The 24,337-nt window shown below is 36.0% G+C and overlaps 1 protein-coding gene across 7 annotated transcripts in view; it reads right to left on the reverse strand.

The window, feature by feature from the left end:
• ARHGAP24 (Rho GTPase activating protein 24) overlaps positions 1-24,337 on the reverse strand; it is a 1,035,233-nt gene that overhangs the window by 456,353 nt on the left and 554,543 nt on the right. For 4 of the 7 annotated variants that reach the window (XM_053703386.1, XM_053703390.1, XM_053703388.1 and 1 more), the window contains exon 1: positions 2,298-2,597. The exons of 1 other annotated variant lie outside the window; for it this stretch is intronic. Coding sequence is in view for 1 of the 6 variants with exons in the window: in XM_053703384.1 (XP_053559359.1) it covers positions 824-874 (51 nt within the window). In the remaining 5 variants the exon portion in view is untranslated. Of the gene's footprint in view, positions 1-823; positions 923-2,297; positions 2,598-24,337 lie in introns of those variants that run through there. 2 more of the 7 variants (XM_053703389.1, XM_053703384.1) reach the window with 1 other exon arrangement.

Below are 24,337 nucleotides of genomic sequence, written 5' to 3' on the forward strand. Positions count from 1 at the left end.
TGCGAACCTGAGCTCTCGTTTGCATTACTTGTAATCTGGCCATACGTTTATTTGCTTTGTGGGAGGTTGCTGCTTGGCTAACAGTAGTGGGGTATTATGTGAGCATAGTTAAAGGGACACTGTACCCAAAAATGTTCTTTCGTGAGTCAGATTGAGCATGAAATTTTAAGCAACTTTCTAATTTACTCCTATTATCAAATTTTCTTAATTCTCTTGGTATCTTTATTTGAAATGCAAGAATGTAAGTTTAGATGCAAGCCCATTTTTGGTGAACAACCTGGGTTGTCCATGCTGATTGGTGGATAAATTCATCCACCAATAAAAAAGTGCTATCCAGAGTACTGAAACCAAAAAAAGCTTAGATGCCTTCTTTTTCAAATAAAGATAGCAAGAGAACGAAGAAAAAATGATAATAGGAGTAAATTAGAAAGTTGATTAAAATTGCATGCTCTTTCTGAATTACAAAAGAAAAAATTTGGGTACAGTGTCCCTTTAAGATAAACTCAAATCAGAAAATTACTTAATTCTTATTTTCTGCATTGATTTTTTTTTTTCTTCCTAGAAGTCGCAGTCAAGATGTGTCAACGGGAACACTGCAGGCTGCTGCAAATAATGGTGACAGTCATGCTGTCACTATTAGGATCTAGCAGCTCTCATATAAAGTAAAAGCTGTCACTTGGGAGTTACCACAATGCTTGAGCCGCTCTTCTTTTGAGCACCTTGAGTGCTGTAGCTGACCTATCTCTATTGGTAGTGACAGAAGTTCTGCTGCGCCATGGCTCTGTCATTATTAATAGCATCTAGCCCTTAATTTCACACTAACCTTTGTGGCTGTGACAGTTCTACTGCCAGGTACACACAGACACCATAACATAAGAAAATAGAAACTGCTGCATGCCAGCAAAAGTAAATCAGTCTGAACCTAGTGACAGAAATGTATGCAAAATACGTTTTAGTACAAAGTGCTTCTTATGTTAGGTAGATGCACAGACATCAGACTTTATTAAGCAAACTTTATTCAAAATAACAAATAAGCTTTCAATATGATTAGCCTTATCCCTCTTTCATCAATCTATCTATCTATCTATCTATCTATCTATCTATCTATCTATCTATCCATCTCTCTCTCTCTATCTATCTCTCTCTATCTATCTATCCTATCTTTCTATTCTATCTGTTGGTCTGTCTATCTATATCATTGTATTTATCTTTATCTATCTGCCCATTTGTCGGTCTGTCTATCTATCTATCTATCTATCTATCTATCTATCTATCTATTTATCTATCTATCTATCTATCTATCTATCCAGCTCTCTCTCTCTCTGTCTATCTATTCTATCTTTCTATTCTATCTGTTGGTCTGTCTATCTATATCATTGTATTTATCTTTATCTATCTGCCCTTTTCTCGGTCTGTCTATCTATCTATCTATCTATTTATTTATCTATCTATCCATTCTATCTTTCTCTTCTATCTGTCTATATCATTGTATTTATCTTTATCTGTTTGCCCTTTTGTCTGTCTGTCTATCAATCCTATTTATCTATTCTATCCTTCTATTCTGTCTATATCATATTATTTATCTTTATCTGCCCCTTTGTCTGTCTTTCTATCTATCCATTCTATCTTTCTATTTTATATGTCTATATCATTGTATTTATCTTTATCTGTCTGCCCCTTTGTCTGTCTGTCTATCTATCCTATCTATTTATTCAATTATATCTATTCTATCTGTCTATTCTATATGTTAGTCTATATCATTGTATTTTCTTTATCTGTCTGTCCTTGTATCTGTCTGTCATTCTATCTGTCTGTCTATTCAAAATGATCTATCTATTTATCTGTCTAACTATATATATATCTGTCATATGTATTTGTAAATTAGACATAACAGAGTTCTTCCAATAAATACATGTATGCATATACAGTATCCTACAGACTGCATTAGAAAATAACATGCAAATTTAGCAATAAAAAAAAATAATAATTCTGAGTAAATAATTTGTTTATTAAATAACTGTGACACTTGCATTGTGATCGCTGTGGTATTAGTTCACCTTCCAAATATAAAACGTAATTCACACACAACTGGTATAATAAAGTATGTTTTACATTTTAAACCCCATTTTTTTTTCATTTCAGTCTGTTAAAATTAATTGTAAAAATATGCAACTTTTCTTAGGGACTACATCAAATAACCCTTTTAGTTTATGTATTTGAATAATCACAACTATCTCTACTAACTATAACAGTAAAAGAAGAAACATTAAGAAGGATTTTAAATAAAGAGCACTTACATGAGATCAAACGTATTCTTAAAGACGCAATTTTGCTTCACCTGAAGTTTCAATGAAAAAAATCCAGTCACGAGAAATGGACTCAACATTCGCTGCAAGCAAAGCTGCAGAGGGCACTGTTGCTTTTTGTTTCACTAACTGGCTAATTTAGAGTCAGTGCCAACCAATGAAAATAATGTTCATTTAAAAAAGGGAAAAAAAAATTCTTTAACATGACAGTGAAATAGGCTTTTGCTAGAAACTCTGGGAGGGTCAGAACATATTAGAGACTAAACCTTAGCTGTTCAAGATAGTGGGAAGACTATTCCTATAAATATATGTCATGTTACCCTGTTCAATGTGAAGTGTACATACCATGCCAGCTTGCAGTAAGTATAGATAGGCTTTTTACTGGAATTCCACATGGTGTTTCATGCTATGACAAACATATGTTGCCTGCAGCTGGAACTTTAGCCACTTGTGTACAGTTATGGAACTTTGCATTCTGTGCTTACGTCTGTAATAATGTATATTTGCTTTTAAAGTAAATAAATACATTATTACTAAATATTATTAAAAAAAATCTATGCATTATATTCTTATATCGGATTAATACTTAATTATTAAATAGATTATATTTTGTGGCACTGTTTTGTGTTTAAGATATCATTACAATGTGTGGCAGGCTAAGCATCGTTTTTAAAAAGTACTTGATGTTTCAACAGAATCAGGATCTAATGTATAGAGATATGGATAATTTAATAGATAGATAAATGATCAGTAACTAACGTATTTATCTGATGTGTCTATGATAAACAGACATATGATAGATGCATAGACAGACAGATATATAAGCAGATAGACAGATAGAAAGATAGATAGATTGTTGAATTATATAGACCACAAGAATATAGCCCCTGTATTGTAAGGAGTACCAATATGTGCTTAAATCATACCAACATTTGCAATATGACCTTTCACTTTATGGGGTCTATTTATGAAGCAGCGGATGCTGCTTCCGACCCTCTCCGCTTCAGTTCCGCCAGAAGCGGAAGTTAAGAAGCAGGGGTCCTAAGACTGCTGCTCCTTAACTCGACCGCCACTTCGGAGGTGGGGGACAGCAATCAGCACGATCGGATACAATAGGGTTGATTGACACCCCCTGCTAGCGGCCGATTGTCCGTGAATCTGCCGGGAGCGGTATTGCACCAGCATTTAACAAGTACTGCTGGTGCAATTGACCCCTATAGCTTAGCCTAAGGTTCATATCAGGAATATGGTTTGGACTAGATCCTAAATTAGTGTTAAGACTAGGATTATGGCTAAGGCTATAACATTCAAGGTATTAACAATGCATCCCTAGTGATAATGTTGACTACAACATTGATGGTATCTTGGGTGCAACCACATTTTATCCACTTCTGTATTTTTGCTACTTTGACATAAAGACTGCAACAATATAGAAGCCGGTGTGATATGGCTCAGCTAAAAAAATATTATGGAACCTTCATCATGCAAAACACATCCAGAACACTAGATAAACAGCTCCCAAACTAAAATTTGCTTTTCTAAAATTCTTCGAGGGACCTGACATTACTGATGAGCCTTTGATAATGTTGCCAGAAAGGAAAACTACGGATGATCGAGCCCATTGTCTCCATTGTCACAATGAACCTTATATATAATGTTTAGTTGCTATAGTGGTACCCACCTGGCTGGTGCACATGTATGGGAACTGCTTGCTATAGATGCTCTGTGCAAAGTGTGAAGGTCATATTTTTCATTCATGCGGTGCTGATCTTGGCATTAAAAAAGGCTAAATCAGTAGTATGCTGTGGCTGTATAACCCATTCATGCTACCAAAGTTTATGTCCCCACAACTTGGGGAAAATATAAAGTAAGAAAAAATGTGTAATAGTTTTTTCTAAAGTATCTGCACTTGCTAATGTTCTGTTTCTACAATTATTATCCCTTTAACTTTACGTTATTGCTTATGGGTCACCAGGAACTACACAGACACCACATACTAGTACTAGTGTCACAGATAAGGAATCTTCTGAACTCATGATTCCCTATGGTGTCCCCAAGTGCACACAAACAAGACAGGTAATGAATCAATTTCTCAGTCACCTGTCCTCAGGTAGGAATATCCCCAAAACCTATTCTGTTAATGTGTCCTTCAGAACATCATTGGAAATCAATTACTTGTCTGTAGACATGTGTATATTTCTGCTCTGAAAGCATAATAGGTGCTTCCAATATGCCTTTAAAATCTGTCTAATAACAACATAATTTATTAACAATTCAAGCAATGGATTTAATAAATGGTTAATGAACTAAATAATTATCAAGTTGCATTGGAGCATAATCACCTTCCTAATGTTTTCATGGTTAACATATATGTGTCATCTCTCTTAGCAACATGCTAAGTAACTAAATATTTTGGTGAAATCAATCCTGTCAGCCTTGTACAAAAATAAAAATAATGAGAATTCAAGAGAAATAATTATTAGTTAATCACAATTAGAAATTTTAATTGTTTAATAAATGCACAAATTTCATTATCAGTCAATGAGAAATGGTCCAATACTTGACAAGGGCCAGTATTGTTTTTTTTATCATAATCTAAATTCTTGTTTCATTACCAAGTACCCTTTTGAATGTAATAGTTTGAGCATGGGAAAAACACACTAATTTTAGCCCTGCCATATTGGATGAAGCTAGGAATCAGAGTCACCAAACAGATACAAATGTATCAATTAAAGTTAAAGAATTAAAACTAAACAATTACACACCAAAACAATAGCCAAATGACTAACCCAACAAACACATGTGCCTGCTGTACCCATAATGCCACTCTCCAAAACCTTTAAAAAAACACCATACACACAAATATCTATAGCACACAACAGGTTAATTTCACAGATGTCCCCTATTAGCCTCACTACACACTATTAAAAGAACCAATTAAAACAGAGGCCCCTCAACCCATGAAGTAATCTCTTACCATTATGTTTGTTGTTTATCCTGTACATTTTATTTCTGGATTATGGAATGGAGAGATACACAGATAATGATATTGCGTTGTTTTCGAGAGTTAAGAATCTCAAGCTTCAGGGGTATTAACTGTAGAAGTGTTTTATGATAGTGATTACTAGAAAAACACAATGAAAATACAATTTAAAGTTCAGAAATTATTATCCACCAAAACCAAGCACATGATTGGCCCCAATAAGTGGCAGGTATAATTACAAAAACTATTTGATATGTAGACAGAAGAAAGTTTGGGGTTTACTTATCCCTGGTGTACAACAAATAGTTAAATGCAAGATTCATCAAAGTACAGTAGAATGCGATAGTCCATATCAATAGATATAAGGTAACAAGTTCATGTATGTGCAGGGCCATCTTTAACACAGGGCAAAAGGGGCAGCTGCTCAGGGCCCAGTCTCTGTTGAGGGGCCCAAAAGTCCTAAAAAAAATATTTTTATTTTTTTTATGGTTCATACCAGACTGCTGATGTGACATGGGGAACACAAAAATTCAGTCCTAATACTGTCACAGTCAAAAGTACTCTGCTTATATATATTTTTTTTACAAAAACTGTGCCAGACCGTGCCAGTGTCATGTGACATGCCAAGCTATTGCCATATGCTGTTTTAGATGTGCACTGTGCAGCACTGAATGCAAAGCCCTAACTCGGCATCCAGCCATTCCCACTGCATGAGAAAAGGTCCTACTGGGGTTACCACTGTTACCAGGTAACTGCTCTGGTGGTGGGGATTGTTTCTGGGTAGGGCTGACTGTAGGCGCATGCAGCAGAAAGCTGGAGCGGCAGGCACATGAGGATTTGAGCATTTGTGCAGCTGCATACACTGCTCTCTTCAGTCTTGAGGCTGTATGACACATCTCACACTGTATCCATGCAGCCTTGGGCAGACAGCATCCAGTCTGCTGGTCCCCTTAGCCCTGCTCTTTCTGCTGTGGCCCTAAGATCAACTAACTGAAGTTTGTTAGGGGAACAGTGCTTTGTAGAAAGGTGTCAGTGGGAAGAATAAGTGAGTGCACACACGCGCCTCCCCATGCAGCATTGTCTAGTGCAGCGTGAGAGGGAACTTGTTCCTAGCAAAGAAGTGACATGTGCTGCTGTGGCTGATGTATAGTGTCATGCTGATACTTCACACATTAATGTAAGGTTTATTTTTATAGTTTTTGTTTTCTCTCTGTCTCAGATTTTACAGCTTCCCATAGCAGTTCTGCTGTTCCAGTCAGTAAACTTATATTTGTCTGCACCTCCATGCTTCCTCCTCAGTCTTTAACTTGCTTTGCTCCTGTTGGCTGCCCTAAATCTCTTTAACCAGCTAACCTCACACCAGAATCACATTCAAAAGAATATTAAATAAATCCACAGTGGAGGAATTTATATATTTATTTACTTATTAATACTGCTTAGGTCCAGTTTCACATATTGCAATTTATTTCATTTTTTTTAAAAATGATTAGCCCAGCAGTGGATGATCCACTGCTGGGCTAATAATTTTGAAAACAATTATAAAATAAATTGATTTAGTTGTTTTTTGGGATGTTGGGGTGGAGAGCGAAATTGCATGGGGTGGGGTGGGGGCCCAAGAAAATTTTTGCCCAGGGTCCAGTCAATATTAAAGACGGCCCTGTGTATGTGAAAGGGAACTGAGGTAAACACCTCTCCTATCCCAAGTATCTTAACACTTATATGTATTGCAGACTCAATCAACTGATACTGAGTGCATACAACTGTAAAGGGAGCATAGTTGTGACTTACATCAGCAGGAAATATTTACCACTTCCACAAGTATAGTCTTAGCTCTTACTGGCTTTAGGAAGGTAGGTAGAGATGGGGTTACTTCAACCACTCCGGATCTGACCGGTTCTTATCCCTGTCTCCTACTTTCTCACTCCCAACTCATGAGCTGACATCCTCCTCCAGAAGTTTGTTGTGCAGCATGCAGTGAAATCCCTACGTCACCAGCTCCAAATCGAGGCTGCGGCACTCCTCCAATCACATACCCAGGATCCCAGATTGTAAAGGGGGCAGATCCCTGTACTCTGTGTTAAATGTATAAAAAGAAGATATCCAAGAAGTCTTAGTCCAGGTATATAAAAAGCGATCTTTATTAGTAATTCATAAAACGGAAAACAGCAAGAGGCTGCAAGTGAATGGTAAAAACCAAGGACAGTAGTCTGTCCGGTTTTGGTCATTTAGACCGTAATCATAGACCTTATGATTATGGTCTAAACGACCGAAACCAGTCAGACTACTCTGTCCTGTACCCTTCACTTGCAGCCTGTTGCTGTTTTCCGTTTTATGGATTACTGATAAAGATCACTTTTTATATACCTGGACTAAGACTTCTTGGATATCTTCTTTTTATACAAAAACTATTGTGTTAACATTTTTATTTAAATATTCAACATGTGTATGCTCCTTTCTAGCTATAGAGACCATTCTGAAAATCTGTTTAGAAATATCTCAAACAATACAGTATTACCATCTCCATAATTAATAGGTGGACAAGCAACGGTTTATATAAAACTATTTTAAATCACTTAATACTCAAAATGAATTATGTTGAAACTTCATGTGTATTTTGTATAATCACCTTTAGCAATATTAGCCTTGGAAAATACAACATTGAAGACAGAATATCAATACCTTCCACTGGTGTCAAAGACAATAATGTGTTGTGTGCTGCTTTAGATGTGTCATGCCAAATGGTAGCAGATGGCAACTTCCCACAGGCTCTGCAGTTATTGCATTACATTTGGCAAGCTGTAAAGATCACCCTCACTGGGTAAAGTTTTTGACGAGCACAATGACATATGAGTTTCAGCTATACTTGTCATCTGTATCATTAAGTTTATTGGTGGTTTTATCAGTTCTCTTGATAAACACCTGCGTGTTTTGCAATGAAAAACAACAATCTGGTCCTACACATAAATATTTAAAAGATACAACTCAACAAAGAACAAAAGAGCAGATCAAAAACTACAATAAAGAGAAAAAAAGGAATACATCATAAAAGGAAAGCTTCCAATTCTAACAGGGCGATTTATCAAGCTGAGACGGACAGGGGGGCATATACACACCCCTGTCCGCTACAGCTCGCCTCTGGTGGGCTGAATTCCCCTGAAGGAATTCAGCATTGCACACAAGCACTATTTTGCGCTCGGGTGCAATCCCACCCCCTGCCTGCGGGCAGGAGCTGTCAGTCTCCCTGGTTGGACAAGACCGGGGAGATCGAATTTCGCACCTTAGAGGTGGTGAAGAGGTTAGGAAAGCAGGGGTCTGATGACCGCTGCTTGTTAAATACGGCATGCAGGTTCTCTTGTGAGAACCTGCAGCCGTAGTGGGTCGAAAGGCTTGCAAAGCCTTTGATAAATTGACACCCAATCATTCTACAACTGACTGAGAATTTGGATGTACAGTATATAAGACAAACCAACAGTGTACACAATACCCTATTATGGGCCAGATTACAAGTGAGGCAGTATTTAACGTTCCTGCTCTCGCGCTAACTGCACTAGACGTAAGCTTTTTGCATGTGTTGGGTAGCGCTTGTATTAGGTTGAAAGTAAACTGATTACGCACAAGCGCTAACCTAATACGTGCAAAAAGCTGACGTTAGGATTCCGCTTTCACGTTAACAAATTCCCACATAAAAGTGAATAGAGCAAAAAAGGGGGAAAAACATATAACCCCACAAAAAATAATCTGGAGTTTCATTGATTATTTTGTTAAAAAAAAAAAAAAAAAAAAGGGTACTAAACTCACCGTGTCTGTGCTGCGGCAGCTCGCTAAAGTCAGAGCCTCCGGCCACCCACTGCACAGAGCTCTTCTGACGTATCCACTTCTAAACCAATAGCCATGCTTGTCATCTGACAGTGTTCTGTATGCTAGAACGGCTATTGGTTTAGAGGTGGAAACGTCGCCTCATTGGTAGAAGAGTGCTGTGGCTGGAGGCTCTGACTTTAGCAACCTGCCGCGGCACAGACAGGGTGAGTTTAGCACCCTTTTTTTATTAAATGCTCAATAAAACTCCAGATAATTTTTACTGATAGTAAAATCCTCGTGATTTTTACATGCTCAGATTTACCATCACTTCAAAGCCCTTTGTCTGCCTTTTTTTTCTAACATCTGAGACCTCATATAATTGAGCCCTTATAACTGTTTTGTGAAAAACAAATGTAAAATAATTTTTAATAGATGGTGTTATTATCAGCGTAACTGTACTTTGTAGCGTATTGTTGATGTGTTTTGTAATACTTTTTTGTTTTGCAAAACAGTTAACCAGAGCTCTGAGGATACGGTAATCATTCTAGTGTAAATTGCGATTGCGCTCACGCATTCACGTTTACTTTCAACTTGTAATACGAGCGGTAAACCTGACATGCAAACACCCGCGATAAACCCCTTTTCGATTCTGTGTAACTGGTAACGTGCCACTTTTAATCTGGCCCCATGTGAATTGATTGCTGCAGGTTGTAAGTACACTGAGAAGTACAAAGTACACAGATAAGATCAGACTGAAGTTCAATAACATAAGAGACCAAGCTAATATGTTTGCTTTTCAAATTATCACCTTTCATAAAATATTCATTTTGTGCTAGTGGTTTAAAGGGACACAAACCCCATTTTTTTATGATTCAGATAGAACATACAATTTTAAATAACTTTCCATTTGACTTCCATTATTACATGAGCTTCATTCTTTTAGTATCCTTTGTTGAAAGATCAGCAATGCACTACTAGCTGAGCACCTCAGGTGAGCCAATGACAAGAGGCATATGCATGCAGCCACCAATCACCAGCTACCTCCCAGAAGTACTGCTCCAGAGCCTACCTAGATATGATTTTCAACCAAGGACAAAGAGAGAATGAAGAACATGAGAATATAGAAGTAAATAGGAAAATTATTTTAAACTTCACGTTCTATCTAAAACACGAAAGTTGACTTTTTCCTTCACTGTCCCTTTAAACTGTAAATAAAAAGTGTTATAGTACTAATACGTAAAAGGGACCCCAAAAACAAAATTAAACTTTCAAAATTCAGACCGACATGTAATTTAAGAAAAAACAAAAACATTTTACTTCTATTATGAATGTTACTTTATTTTCTTGGTATCCTTTGCTAAAAAGTAAACTTAGGTAGGCTCATAGGAGTGTGCATGTGTCGTTTGCTCTATATGCAGCAGTGTTTGCAACAATGTTTATAGCAATATTATATATTGTTGCAAATGTTAATACCATAGATTTACAAATGATACAAAGACAGTAGTACAAATTTGATAGTAGAAATATATTTGCGTATTTCTTTGGCACGGGATTGTTAAAGTTACATTTTGGCTTTAGCAAAACTTTAAATGTATTTATGATGGTGTTATGTATAGAGAACTAGACAACTGTATTAAAGGACCAGTGAACACAGTAGATTTGCATAATCAACAAATGTAAGATAACAAGACAATGCAAAAGCACATTGGGGCCGAATTATCAAATGTCTTGCGGACCTGATCCGACAGTGCGGATGAGGTCCGCAAGACATCGCTTAATGCGGAGAGCAATATGCTCTCCGTATTCAGCTTTGCACCAGCAGCTCTTGTGAGCTGCTGGTGCAACGTCGCCCCCTGCAGACTCGCGGCCAATCGGCCGCTAGCAGGGGGTGTCAATCAACCCAATCGTACTCGATCAGGTTGATTTACAGAGATGTCTGTCCGCCTGCTCAGAGACTCACCAGAAACACGGGCCTTCAAGCTCCATTCGGAGCTTGATAGATAGGCCCCTTAGTCTGAACTTGAAAGGAGTAGTAGATTTCTTTTTCTGACAATTTTAAAAGTTATGTCTATTTTCACTCCCCCTGTATCATGTGACAGCCATCAGCCAATCACAAATGCATACACGCACCATGTGACATCCATCAGCCAATCACAAATGCATACACACTTATTCTTGCACATGCTCAGTAGGAGCTGGTGACTCAAAAAGTTTAAATATAAAAAGACTGTGCACATTTAGTTAATGGAAGTAAATTGGAAAGTTGTTTAAAACTGCAAGCTCTACCTGAATAATGAAAGTTTAATTTTGACTTGAGTGTCTCTTTAAATTAAGCAAGCCTTGAGATAGATGTCTGTGGGGGAATCAGACTGGTCTTTTTATATATATATATATATATATATATATATATATATATTTCTTTGCATATTGTGGCATCTGAATCTGTTGCAGTTTACTGATTAGATCAAACAATACAACAATATTGTGTGCAATTTAAATTGGGAGCAGTGTGGGCAGAGATTTAGAAACCATTTGTGGGTGTGGTCAATACTTATGTAACCTGTTTAGTACATAGTTTCAAGTGTTGCTTCTATTAACATTGATAATAAAATAGGTATATTTTACTGTAGTTTTCCATCATGTTTCATCCCTGAGGCCCACATTGCCAATATTTTCTCCACAAAATAGCTGATAACATGAATGTTATACAATTTCCTTTAAGAAAATAAGTTCTGAACTTGTTGAAACATTTTTATTTGTATGAGCTTAGGTCTTTGCTATCTATAAACTCTACTGTATTATTTTTTTTAGGTTACAAGGTAATAACTGCATCAGCCATTGGATTAAGTGTTCCTGACTGAGTGTTAGACTTTCTGAGGAAAACCACCCACCTTCCTGCTCTTCTATTTTATAAAGCACAATTTCTTTTTTTCACAATAGTATACTGGAAATAAACATTTGAACAAAATATATTCAAATTTGAATTGCCATGTATGTACCAATGTATAATATCAAGAAAGGAGTGAAAGCCGTCTTCTGATAAAAAAACTTCATTTTTTATTAATCCAAAATTAAAAACAGGATAAAGGTTACAGCCAACCTCAGCATACATTCAACACAGCGTAGCACAGACTGGCTTACGCGTTTCGGCTCTGGTCCGTAGTCATAGCCTACTGTGCTGTGCTGTACTGCTAGTTTAAAAAGGGTTACACAAACCATCATTGGATAAAAACAAGATTTTTGAAGAACATTTTGAAGTAGCCTATCATATTATTGCCTAGTTAGTCTAGCAGCACAGATTCTAACCCGGGAAAAAAGTAAACAAGGGATAGTAACTTATTCTATATACAAGGTAAAGACAATATGAAATATAATTCATTGTACCAATGTATAAAAATATTTGTTCATTTGCTTGGCAAGAGATTGTAAATACAATAATGGTGTCTAAAAAAAAATGCAATGGACCTACAGAACCCTTATTAGCTTTTCTCTGACATAATTTAACCATAACCTGGATATGACTTTGAAGTATGACAAAAAGAATTTAAACATCAATACATTTTTTACCAAATGATATTCTGAAAGTAGTTTATATAAAATAATATTTATTAACATTTCTTAGCCACTGATTTTTGCTGTCACTGTAAAATGGAAACTACTTTAAAACAACAAAAACTGATTATACATTTTAAATGTAAAAGTTAAACAGGATCCAGGACAGATTGCCAGATACTTCAAATCATGGAAATGTTGACAAGGTGTGTATTGAGCCCAAACATTGAAAAAAGTCACTTTTGCCATATGGCATTATAAGACATTTTCACGAGCTTGCAATAATAAATTAAAAAAAACTGTAATTACTTTGCTTTTCTAAATCCTTTACATTTAGCACCTTGTGATCTAGGAACATTGCTCTAAAGAAAATATATGCATTTTACATAACATAATTAAAGTTTCATTTTTGTAATATAAACACATTTATAAGAATGCTCATTTTAAACGTTTTCCCCTGCTTCAGAAATTACTTTTATTGTGAATGCAAACAGCTGTCAATGCAGTGGTAGGTTGCATCAGAAGCCTGTAGGGATCTGAAATTGACTCCTCCTCATTTGAGTTCCCTTTACCTTAAAGGGACATGAAACCCAAACTTTTTCTTTCATGATTTAGAAAGATCCAGTGATTTTAAAAAACCTTCTAGATCAAATGTTCTTTATGCTCTTGGTATCTTTTGTTGAATAGCAGGGACATACCAGCAGGAGTGTGTATGGTAATGCTGATTTACAAACTATTCTATGCATAGAGTTCCAGAATAGTTTTGATTGGAATCTCATGGTAATCAAATATGTTTTATGTTGTATATTATTATATTTACTTTATACAGCACATATTTACAGTGCATACACACGTATTGATGGCAAAGTACAAAACTGAAAGCCAGAGGTTTTTATGCTGTTCTTAAATTTTATAAAAAAAATGTTTGCATATTAATATGGCTGGTCAGGGATGTTGGTATATGTTATACTGATGTCATTCATAATATTGTTAACATTTTTAACTGTTTCTTTAAAGTATATTTTCATTAACCCTTTGAGTGTCAAGCACTTTCCCACCTGGGTGCTAAGATTTTTTAATGTTTTTTATTTTTTTATTTTTTGAACAATTTTTTTAAAACTTTTTTTGATTTTTTTTCAGACCCCCCAAGACTTACACTGTTGGAAAGGTTAGGCGATTACGTTTCCAATGGTGGGTCTTGGGGGTCTGTAGCTGCTTAGATGCCTGAGATACAGGCTTCTAAGCAGCATGCCCCCTGCTCCTATACTTAACATTGTTAAGTATAAATAAAGTTGTGCGGTGACGTCATCACGTTATTGCGCGTGACGTCACCATGCAAAACGGGAACATGAAACCCCAAAATTTTCTTTCATGATTTAGGTAGAACATACCATTTTAAACATCTTTCCAGTTTTATTCTGTTGGTATTATTTGTTGAAGGAGCAGAAATGCACTACTGGTTTCTAACTGAACACATGGATGAGCCACCAATTGGCAGCTAGAATCTCAGTTCTTTGCTGCTCCTGAGCTTACTTAGACAAACCTTTCAGCAAATGATAACAAGAGAAGTAAGTAAGTTAAATAATAGAAGTAAATTGGGACGTTGTTTAAAATTGCATGTTCTTTCAGAATCATGAAAGAAAATATTTGGGTTTCATGTCCCTTTAAGCTTGTACCAAAATATAATGGAAAAAAATACAGTTTTTCCCAATTACAAGTTCCCAAAACCCTTATCCTGCATTGATGACTTGTCCTAATAGAAAAGTGGTAACCTATAAATTATTAGCATATGTGGTTTACTATGAACCAGAGTTTTTATGGTATTATTCAATGATTTAAGTAATATTTATCTAAGTAATATTTCAGGACTAGTACAGGCAGTTAATTCATATATTTAAACATGAAAATCCAAATTAAACATCTTTAAACACAAATAAATAAATAAATGTATAAATAAATAACATAAAATCAATTTAAAAGCAAATAAATTAGATTATTCTGTAGTGTGATATTGTTTTGTTTTAAATGAATAACAAACATAAAGATAAAATAGTGAAAATGATTATTTAAAAAAATAATAATTCTTGATTCTACAAACGCTGCTTACTATGGTCATTTAAGGTGCTACTATTCATCCAGTTTAAATGATACCAGCATTGTACATTAATTATTTACCAGGAATAAATAATCTGAGCAACACAGAGGCAAGTCATGCATGTAGTGACATGCTGCTTTGGAAACAACTGCTTTTTTCATTCTCCACCTGTGAATGGGACGAAGAGGGGACATTTATTTTGAGTAATTAAAGCCACCTGCATCAGGGCCAAACAATCAGTAAGCGCTTGATTTCCCATACTATTCAGAGTCATTTAACAAGTGATTGGACTCAAGGGCATTATGCCATTGCCTTGCAGAGACTTATAACAGTTGCCAGTGCTCCGTAGAGCCATTAATGAATCTTAGCTCTGTAGAATTCACATGAACAGAGTAAAAAAGGCTGTAGGGTAAAAGCAGGCGAGTATATAAGGACAACAATGGTTAACACTATTTGTCATATGTTTAAGTTAAACTGAAACTATTAAAGGGATAGTAAACACAAACACTAAATTGCATGAAAAGGGGGCAAAATAAATGACAAATGTGTATTGCAAAGTTGTTTTACTGCACATAACTAAATTTCTGTCATGATATAGATAGAGCATACAATTGTAAACCACTTTCCAATTTACTTCTTTTATCAATTTTGCTTCATTCTGTTGGTGTCCTTTATTAAAAGAGCAGTAGTGCACTACTGGGAGATAGCTGGACATATTAGTAAGCTAATTATAAGAGGTATATATGTGTAGCCACCAATCAGCAGCTAGCTCCCAGCTGCTGATAGATAGGCTTTTTTAACAAAGAATACCAAGAGATTGACGCACATTACATAATAGAAGCCAATTGGAAAATTGTTTAAAATGGTTTGCTCTATCTGAATTAAGAAAGGAAAATTTGGGGTTTCATATCCCTTTAAAATCTCATTTACTGTCCCTTTAAGCAAATTATTGAATGCTATTTTTATAAAGCTGAAGGGTAGGACAAGTAGAGATTTTATATAAATATAATGGGGCTGTTTCTTCAAAACACTCGTTGCAGAGGTGATATGGTACTATGCAAATAAAATGCATTTCATTTTTAATGTCACTTTAAAGCTTTGGATATGCGAGAAGCACAGCCAATCAGATGCCGTACTGCCTGCCCCATACACAGCAAGCAGTGGTCACTCCAGCTGCTCTGCGGTAATGCCATTTACCCTTTAATGGAGTGCTACAATTTTATTTAAGGGGACATTCTACTCCAGAATTGTTATTGTTTAAAAAGATAGATAATCCCTTTCCCCAATTTTACATAACCAACACTGTTATATTAATATACTTTTTACCACTGCGATCACCTGATTTATAAGTCTCTGCAGACTGCCCCCTTACCTCAATTCTTTTGACAGACTTGCATTTTAGCCAATCAGTGCTGACTCTTAAATAACTCCATGGAAGAGAGCACAATGTTATCTATATTACACACATGAACTAGCAGTGTATAACTCTCAAAAACTGTCAAAATGGTCTGAGGTAGGAGGCAGTTCAATGGCTTAGAAATTAGCATGTAAGCCTACCTATAGTGTAGCATTTTAAAAAGAATACCAAGAGAGCAAAGCAAATTTGATGATAAAACTAAACTGGAAAGTTGTTTAAAATTGCATGCCCTATCTGAATCTTGGAAGTTTAATTTTGACTAGACTGTCCCTTTAAATTATTACTACATTAGGGTCGTCTACAATCCTATAACAGAGTTTAACTAATGACTTTTCTAGAAAATTCACCATTAAAGTCTAAAGGGATTTTTATAGGTAAATTATTTGAAATGCGTTTCTTTAGGATTGTAATCATCCACTTAACCACTGTATCTGAAGAAATTGGACAACCTTTCCAGTGCAGAGATGATAGATTGTTATACTAATAATAGTGATTTCAAAATGAGATATCAGCCATCCTTGAAGATGATAATAAACTAGTCAATCCATTCATTTTAATGTAACAAAACAAATGAAAGAACAAAACCCATAAGTGTTGCATAACTGTGAAAAGCGGTGACTGAGCTCTGCCAGAGAAAATAGCATGTTGTGTATTTTTTATGTAATGTAGACCATGGTCACTTGCTCACCACATGCATCAAATATAATTATTGAGTGTGGAACATTTACTTTATTATTACATTTTTGTTTTCAAATAGTTGCAACGGTATGTTTAAAGCACCGGAGAGGCAGACATATATATATATGGTCTATGATTAAGGCGATTCTAAAGCTGAAACGCGTAAGACCGGCTACGGCTTAATCTTGAGGCGTCAGCTACTTTTTATCCTGTTTTATGCTGAATTTTGTACCTGGAGAATAAAGTGTTGAAGTTTACAGACGGCTCGCTGGATTTTCATTTCTTCATGACATATATATATATTTATATATATATATATATATATACACACATATATATATAAACAATGAACAGTGATATCACAGGATTTTCCAAAACAGGACAAATGTATTTATATATATATATATATATATATATATATATATATATATACTGCCCATCTGTTACCTTAATGCCTGGAAAAACTAGTTTATGACCACCTAACCCTCTTCCTGTCCACCAATTCTTTGTTTGACCCCCTGCAATCTAGCTTCCGCCTCCAACACTCAAATGAAACTGCCCTTATCAAGGTTACTAATGATCTTTCAGCTAAGTAATGGACACTTCTCTATACTTACTCTTACTTGACCTCTCAGCTGTGTTTGACACAGTTGGCCACCCCCTCCTCCTACAGACCCTTAGCTCTCTTGGTCTCTGTGACATGGCTCTCTCTTAGATCTACTCTTTTTATTTCTCACAGGTCCTCTTCTGTGTCATTTACTAGTGAATCCTCCTCTTAAATGTCCCTGTCTGTTGGAGTACCTCAAGACTCTGTCCTGGGTCCTCTACTCTTCTCTATTCATGCTTCTTCACTGGGTAAACTTATCAACAGCTATGGCTTCATATATCACTTCTATTCTGATAACACCCAGATCTAACTCTCCACTCCTGCTCTCTCTCTCTCTCTCCATCTGTCCTTTCTAATGCCAGCGACTGCTTATCTGGCATTACTTCTTGGATGGCCTTAGACCACCTAAAGATTACCATTTCAAGACTAAGCTTCTTCTACCCCCTCTAGCTTCACCCTGATTTCTGACTTCTCGATCTACTCTCTACTAGATGGCATCACAGTCTCCCCATCACCCCAAGTCCACTGCCTCAGAGTTAGATTGACTCCAATCTGTCCTTCATCCCTCACATCAAATTACTCTCTTCATCCTGACACAACCACCTACACAATATTTCCACAATTAGCCTATTTCTGAACACTGACACCACAAAGCAAATAATCCACTTACTTGTAGTTTCCCGACTTGACTACTTTAATAACCTACTCACTGGTCTTCCTCTCTCTGGACTCGCCCCCCTTCAATCCATGTAAGATGCATCTGCCAGGCTAATCCACCTTTCCCGTCGCTCTGTATCTGTTTCACCTCTCAGCAAGTCCCTTCACTGGCTCCCCATTCACAGCAGAATTACACCCTGACCTACAAAGCCCTTACCAACGCCACTCCCCACCACATATCCTCACTAATCAACAAATATACTCCAGCCGGTCCACTAAGATCCAATAATGACTTGCTCCTTTTATCTTCAATTATAACCTCTTCCCATGCTAAAATACAGGACTTCTCTCGTACAGCACCTACCCTCTGGAACGCTCACCCTTGCACTGTCAGACTTTCCCCTAATCTGCCTTCTTTTAAATGCTCCTTAAAGACATTTTTATTTAGGAAAGCCTACCACTCAACTCAGTAACAAATGAATTCCACTTACCTAATAATTGCCCTCATCTAACTCTGTATTAACATCATTCTCACCCTGGTAGTCCTCCCCTCCTTTTTCTCAACCTTCCAGATAGGGCCCTCAACTTTTCCAGTATTTGTTTGTCAAATTTTGTCTTGTCTCTTTTAAGTTTTGTATCATTGTTTTATTTAAATGAAATGTACCCATGGACAGCGCTATTGCAATAAAGTATTATAATAATAATTACCTTATGAAAGATTGATAAAATTGTTTAAAATGCATGAATCACTTGCAGAAACATAACTGAGAGGAATGCAAAACATATCTCAACAAATTGTGGGTGAACTTTTAAAACAGGAATATATTGGAATCCTAATAGTAAATAATAAAATGTTTTAATGTTGACCGATGTTGACCATAGTTTGCCACTAAAGGGACATTAAAGACATTTATCAACATATCAGCAGAGTCTGAATGTTATTGAAAAGGATTAACACCTTCTTTGCTTCAATTGTTTTTCATTTATCAAACTCCACCTACCCCTGTAGAAACAAAATCTCATTTATTTGATTTTAGCAGAAATTCTAATATAACAAACTGCAAAATAGGAAGAGATATGTATTAGGGTTAGGCTTGTGAAGCCTGCCATGTGCTCTTTCAGTTTCAAGGACTGGAAAAGCCACAATTTTAAGACTAAAATTACAAGAAGATGAAGCAAAATAAATAATGAAAGTATATTGTTAAGTTGTTTTACTTTGCACGATTAAACAGTGTATATTACTATCGCAACGTGTTTGCTGTCCCTTTAAAACAAACACATCAGTTTAATTGTGGAACCAATTTAATCACAGTTTTGCTGCAAACACACATTTTACATAACAGTTCTTCCTTATGCTGGAAGTATGAGCCTTTTCTTTTAAAGGGACATTATAGTCAAAAATGTAAATGCTTATTAGTACATTTTGCAATATACTTCTTTACACAAACAGGCTTCTAGTAAACTGGTTTTAAAAACAGTCCTCCCTAGCAGGCCAGATTTTCAGTATTACCTTGCATGAAAACAGGTTAGTAACCATGGATACTGATCCGCTGATTATTCCACCTGTGCACTGGTTCAGATATCCTCAAAATCTGGCCTGTTAAGGAGGCTTGAGGAAAGGTTTGAAAACCAATGTTATCGTAAGAGCTCTGACTGCTTTAGTGCTGGGTTATGTGCATACAATCTGTTTAGGAATATTTAGCAGCTCTAACATTGTGTACCATAGTTTATGATGTGATAAAAAAATATAGAATTTAATGAGGTCCCCTTATGCATAAACAGCAATTGGAGTGGCAGAAAATACAGAAGGATGATATGCAGTATATATGAACTAAGCAAGCAATGTCACCTCTTTCTACCTTAAAGCAATTAGTCCTCTTTGGTAGCATCAAAGATGCCCTTGAGGATGTGTGCTCTGCAGAATTAATGAAGAGACCCTGCAGGTTGTCAGGGGTTGCAAGACTTTTATTTATCATAGAACTACAGCAATTAAATCCTGCACAAGGGCTTCAGGTGTGTATTTGCCTGACACAGACTGCCATAAATGAGGATGGATTCAAACACAAGCTAACCTTAACATTCCCCTTATCTACATAGGAAGCTATGAATTAATGTTGTGTATGGATTTTTTTCTTCAATGCTATCTATGTGTGTGGCAAATTAAAGCTTACACATAAGTATAAGTAAATCCATGTAGAAACAAAATGGTTAATAATAAATATTTCTGCAGATGTCTAATATTTTCATTTTCTACTATCAAATACAATTACTGTTTTCTTACTCTGAAAAATGATTTCATGTATCTAGGGAATATTTTTTTTTAAATTTAAAACATATTTAAAAGGATCTTTAGACTTAAAATGCATGAGATACAAAATATTCCTTCTGTATAAATAATCAGTTATAGAGCAACACTTATTTTTTGCACAACCGCTTACAACAACAAAAAAATAATAATTTATGGTAAAATCAGGATAGAAAAATACATTTTCAGGCAGTGTTTATAAGTTTGCATCTCTATTTTGTGGGGTTTTCTGTCTGTCCAAGTGAAGAATAAGGTTGCAAAGTAAAACCATGTTCAAAGCACTTGCCAAACCTGACCAATTTAAAGGGATTGTAATCTTTAATGAATTCAATTGCCCCTGTTTTTAAGATTATTATTTGATACTGGGCTTTAATTCGTTAAAGTTGACAAAGATGCTTATTTTTAAAAAAGCTTACCTTTGCGTTATGGTTAACATAACGCCGATCCTCCACCTGCATCTGCTGCTTTCATTAGCAGATCAATGACGAATCCGGCTTCCTCCAATTGTTGCGTTACCCCACAAGCTGGATGCCAAAGGGTGCACACACCAATTGGAGGAAGCCGGATTCGTAATAGATTAGCTAAAGAAAGCAGCAGATGAGGGTGGAGGATTAGCGTTAGGTTTACCACAACACAAAGGTAAGTATTTAAAAAAAATAAGCATCTTTGTAAACTTTAATGAATTAAAGTGCCCCTGTTTTTAAGATTATTTAATACTGGGCTTTAATTTGTTAAAGTTTACAATCACTTTAAGTAAGTAATCAAAGGTAGAAACCAGCACAGCCCAATAAGGAGCACCACAGTGAGCAACTGCCAAACTCACCAACACAGTAGAAACAAAGGCAAAATGTTGTCTCCAAATAATGCACGTTCAACGTAGCCAGATGTTGAGGGTGAACAGAATTGTCACTGATGATGGTATTGTTTCTTCTAGATTGGAAGGAATGAGTAGTAAGTTTTTGAATAGGAGTTTCCCTAGACATTTGATTGATAAGGTCATTAGTGGTCTCAGACTAATTCAGAGGGAAGAGCTATTGCAATCTAGGAAACCTAAAGGCGATAAGAAAAGGATTACTTTTGTCTCTGAATTTTCTAAACAGAGCTCAATTATTGCTAGGACCATTCGCAAACATTGGAGTATGTTGGGAGCATGTAACCCTGATATTGAGGAGTTCCAACATTTCCCTATGCCAGCCTATAACTGGAGCAAAAGTTTGCGTGATACTCTAATAAAAGCTAAAAAGAACATGGGTTGTTTCCCATGTCTCAGCTGTGTGAAATTTAGGTCCATTATTAAAAGTCAATATTTTTTACATCCACACACTGGTCATAAATATTTTTTATAGTGACCACTATACCTGTGACACTCGGTACGTAATATATATGATTAAATGCCCATGTGGGCATGTTTATGTGGGTGAGACCACTAGACGTATCCGTGATCATATTAGTGAACACAAAAGTAACATTAGGTGTAAGGTTGTCACTGCCCCAGTAGCCTGTCATTTTTTGAGAGCGGGGCATCAAATTAACCAGCTACGGTTTCCAATTATTGAGCAGATTAGAACCCCTAGAAGAGGTGGTAACATGTAACTGTTGCTTAAACAACATGACACCTATTGGATTTTTCAGCTAGACACACTTGAACCTAAGGGTATGAATCAGATGATCAACTGGTCTGTTTTTTATTAATTTTCATTTATTCTCTATTTAATTATCTGCTACTATTCCTTTGTATCTTTTTATCATTATTCTTTGTAAATTGCGAGTTGATTAGTTATTTCGTAAAAATATATACATTGTAACAACTAATGTATGATCACTGTGTGCTATGTAATTCTGAGTGCTATAAAACTGATTTAAATTTTTGTCTACTAGGTTGTGATGTTTTATGAAGTATTGTTCCCAGAAAGGGTTAAACACAAGTGTACATCTATAAAGGTAATGAAAATTTTATATAAAATGTATCACATGTTTAAGGGGTGTTGACCCCGAAACGTTGTGTTATTTTTGGGTCCTGTCCCATGTAATCGAATAAAGGATTTTGTTGAATCACTTTAAGTAAACCATTCCCAATGGTTAGGTAACAATAGTAATAAAGTATCTAAGGAAGCATTCATATTGGTATTCATTAGCATGTAAAATGTATCATGTAACTGACTTTGGAAAGTCATTAAAAACAAACTGAAATAGTTACAAACCAGTAATGTTGGCAAAAGAAGTAAGGTCACTATGGAACTATGTTTTTATAGGCAAGACATCTATTAGGATGAAGATTATATAAAACCACTCATACTGGTGAGTCTGCCATGAAAGTGAAATACTCATATAGTAGAGATGATGAATTGAGGGAATCATTTCTACTGATGATAACACAGCTATTGGGATTTTGAATTTAAGGAATTATTCAAACAAGTAAAGTAACCATTAAAAGGCCAATAAATACAAAATACATTTTATAAGCATAGTATTGTGACTATAACCTGCATCCCTCTAGTCATGGGCACTACCATGTTGATATCTAGCTTTTACTGCATTCTGATGCTGATATGTTAGCACATGTGTAGCAACTCTCATTCAGATACCTGCATTGTAACTTTAGTTCCAAAATGAGGGTAGCCATGATTAGAAGGGGGTGCATGAGATATATTTAGTGTCCTTTTAAAGTGAAGAATTTTGAGAAACATTTTTTTATTGAAATGTGAAGAAATGAATCCGCAAATTTCCTATCCCCAGCTAATGGTAGTTTGAAAAGTGTTATGGTAAAATAAGGGCTTATAAACCCTAAAGTTGACCCCAAAAAAATTGACCCTTTGAGAATGAATCTTAGAAAGAACATTTTTAGCTTTAGAGTTGTTTATCTAGTTATACAGGATACTATGGGGCCTATCTATCAAGCTCCGATTGGAGCTTGATGCCCCGTGTTTCTGGCCCTGTGTTTCTTTCTCACAAAGACCGCTGCTCCATAACCTGTCCGCCTGCTCTGAGCACGAGTACGATCGGGTTGATTGACACCCCCCTGCTGGCGGCCGATTGGCAACGAGTCAGCAGGGGGCAGCGTTGCACCAGCAGCTCTTGTGAGCTGCTGGTGCAATGCTGAATACGGTGAGCGTATTGCTCGCTGTATTCAGTGAGGTCTGGCGGACCTGATCTGCAGTGTCGGATCAGGTCCGCCAAACCATGATAAATAGGGGCTTATGTGTGAGGGAGAAACACATGCATTGCAAAATAATGCTCAAATAAAAGATTTCTTTCCCTGCCGGGAAGGTTTTGATCATCGGATCCTTTCTCTATGAGGCATTGCTGCAATTCAAACAATGATTGGGTTTTACAAGATATGTATTATGCACATCTGTGCATCTTAAGGTAATAAATAAAAAAAAATATAAGGGTTTTCTGTAGTCATGTGTTAGCCAGGTTCATTATTGTAATAAATGTAGTTAAAGGGACAGTCTAGTCAAAATTAAACGTTCATAATTTAGATAAAGCATGCAATTTTTACACAACTTTAAATCTGCTTTGTCCTCTTGGTATTCTTTGTTGAAAGCTAAGCCTAGGTAGGCTCATAAGCTAATTTCTAAGCCCCTGAAGGCTGCCTTTTATCTAAGTGCATTTTGACAGTTTTTTCACAGCTAGGCAGCGCTAGTTCATGTGTGCCATATAGATAACATTGTGCTCACTCATGGAGTTATTTATGAGTCAGCACTGATTGGCTAAAATGCAAGTCGGTCAAAATAACTGAGATAAGGGGGCAGTCTGCAGATGCTTAGATACATGGCAATCACAGAGGTAAAAATATTATTAATATAACTGTGTTGGTTATGCAAAACTGGGGAATGGGTAATAAAGGCAGTATTTATCTTTTTAAACAAAAATATTTTTTTGCAGTTGAATGATCCTTTAACTATTTTGTTCAATGTTAGGTTGACACCAAAATAA

Source organism: Bombina bombina, chromosome 2, assembly GCF_027579735.1.
Source record: "Bombina bombina isolate aBomBom1 chromosome 2, aBomBom1.pri, whole genome shotgun sequence".
NCBI lineage: Eukaryota > Metazoa > Chordata > Amphibia > Anura > Bombinatoridae > Bombina > Bombina bombina.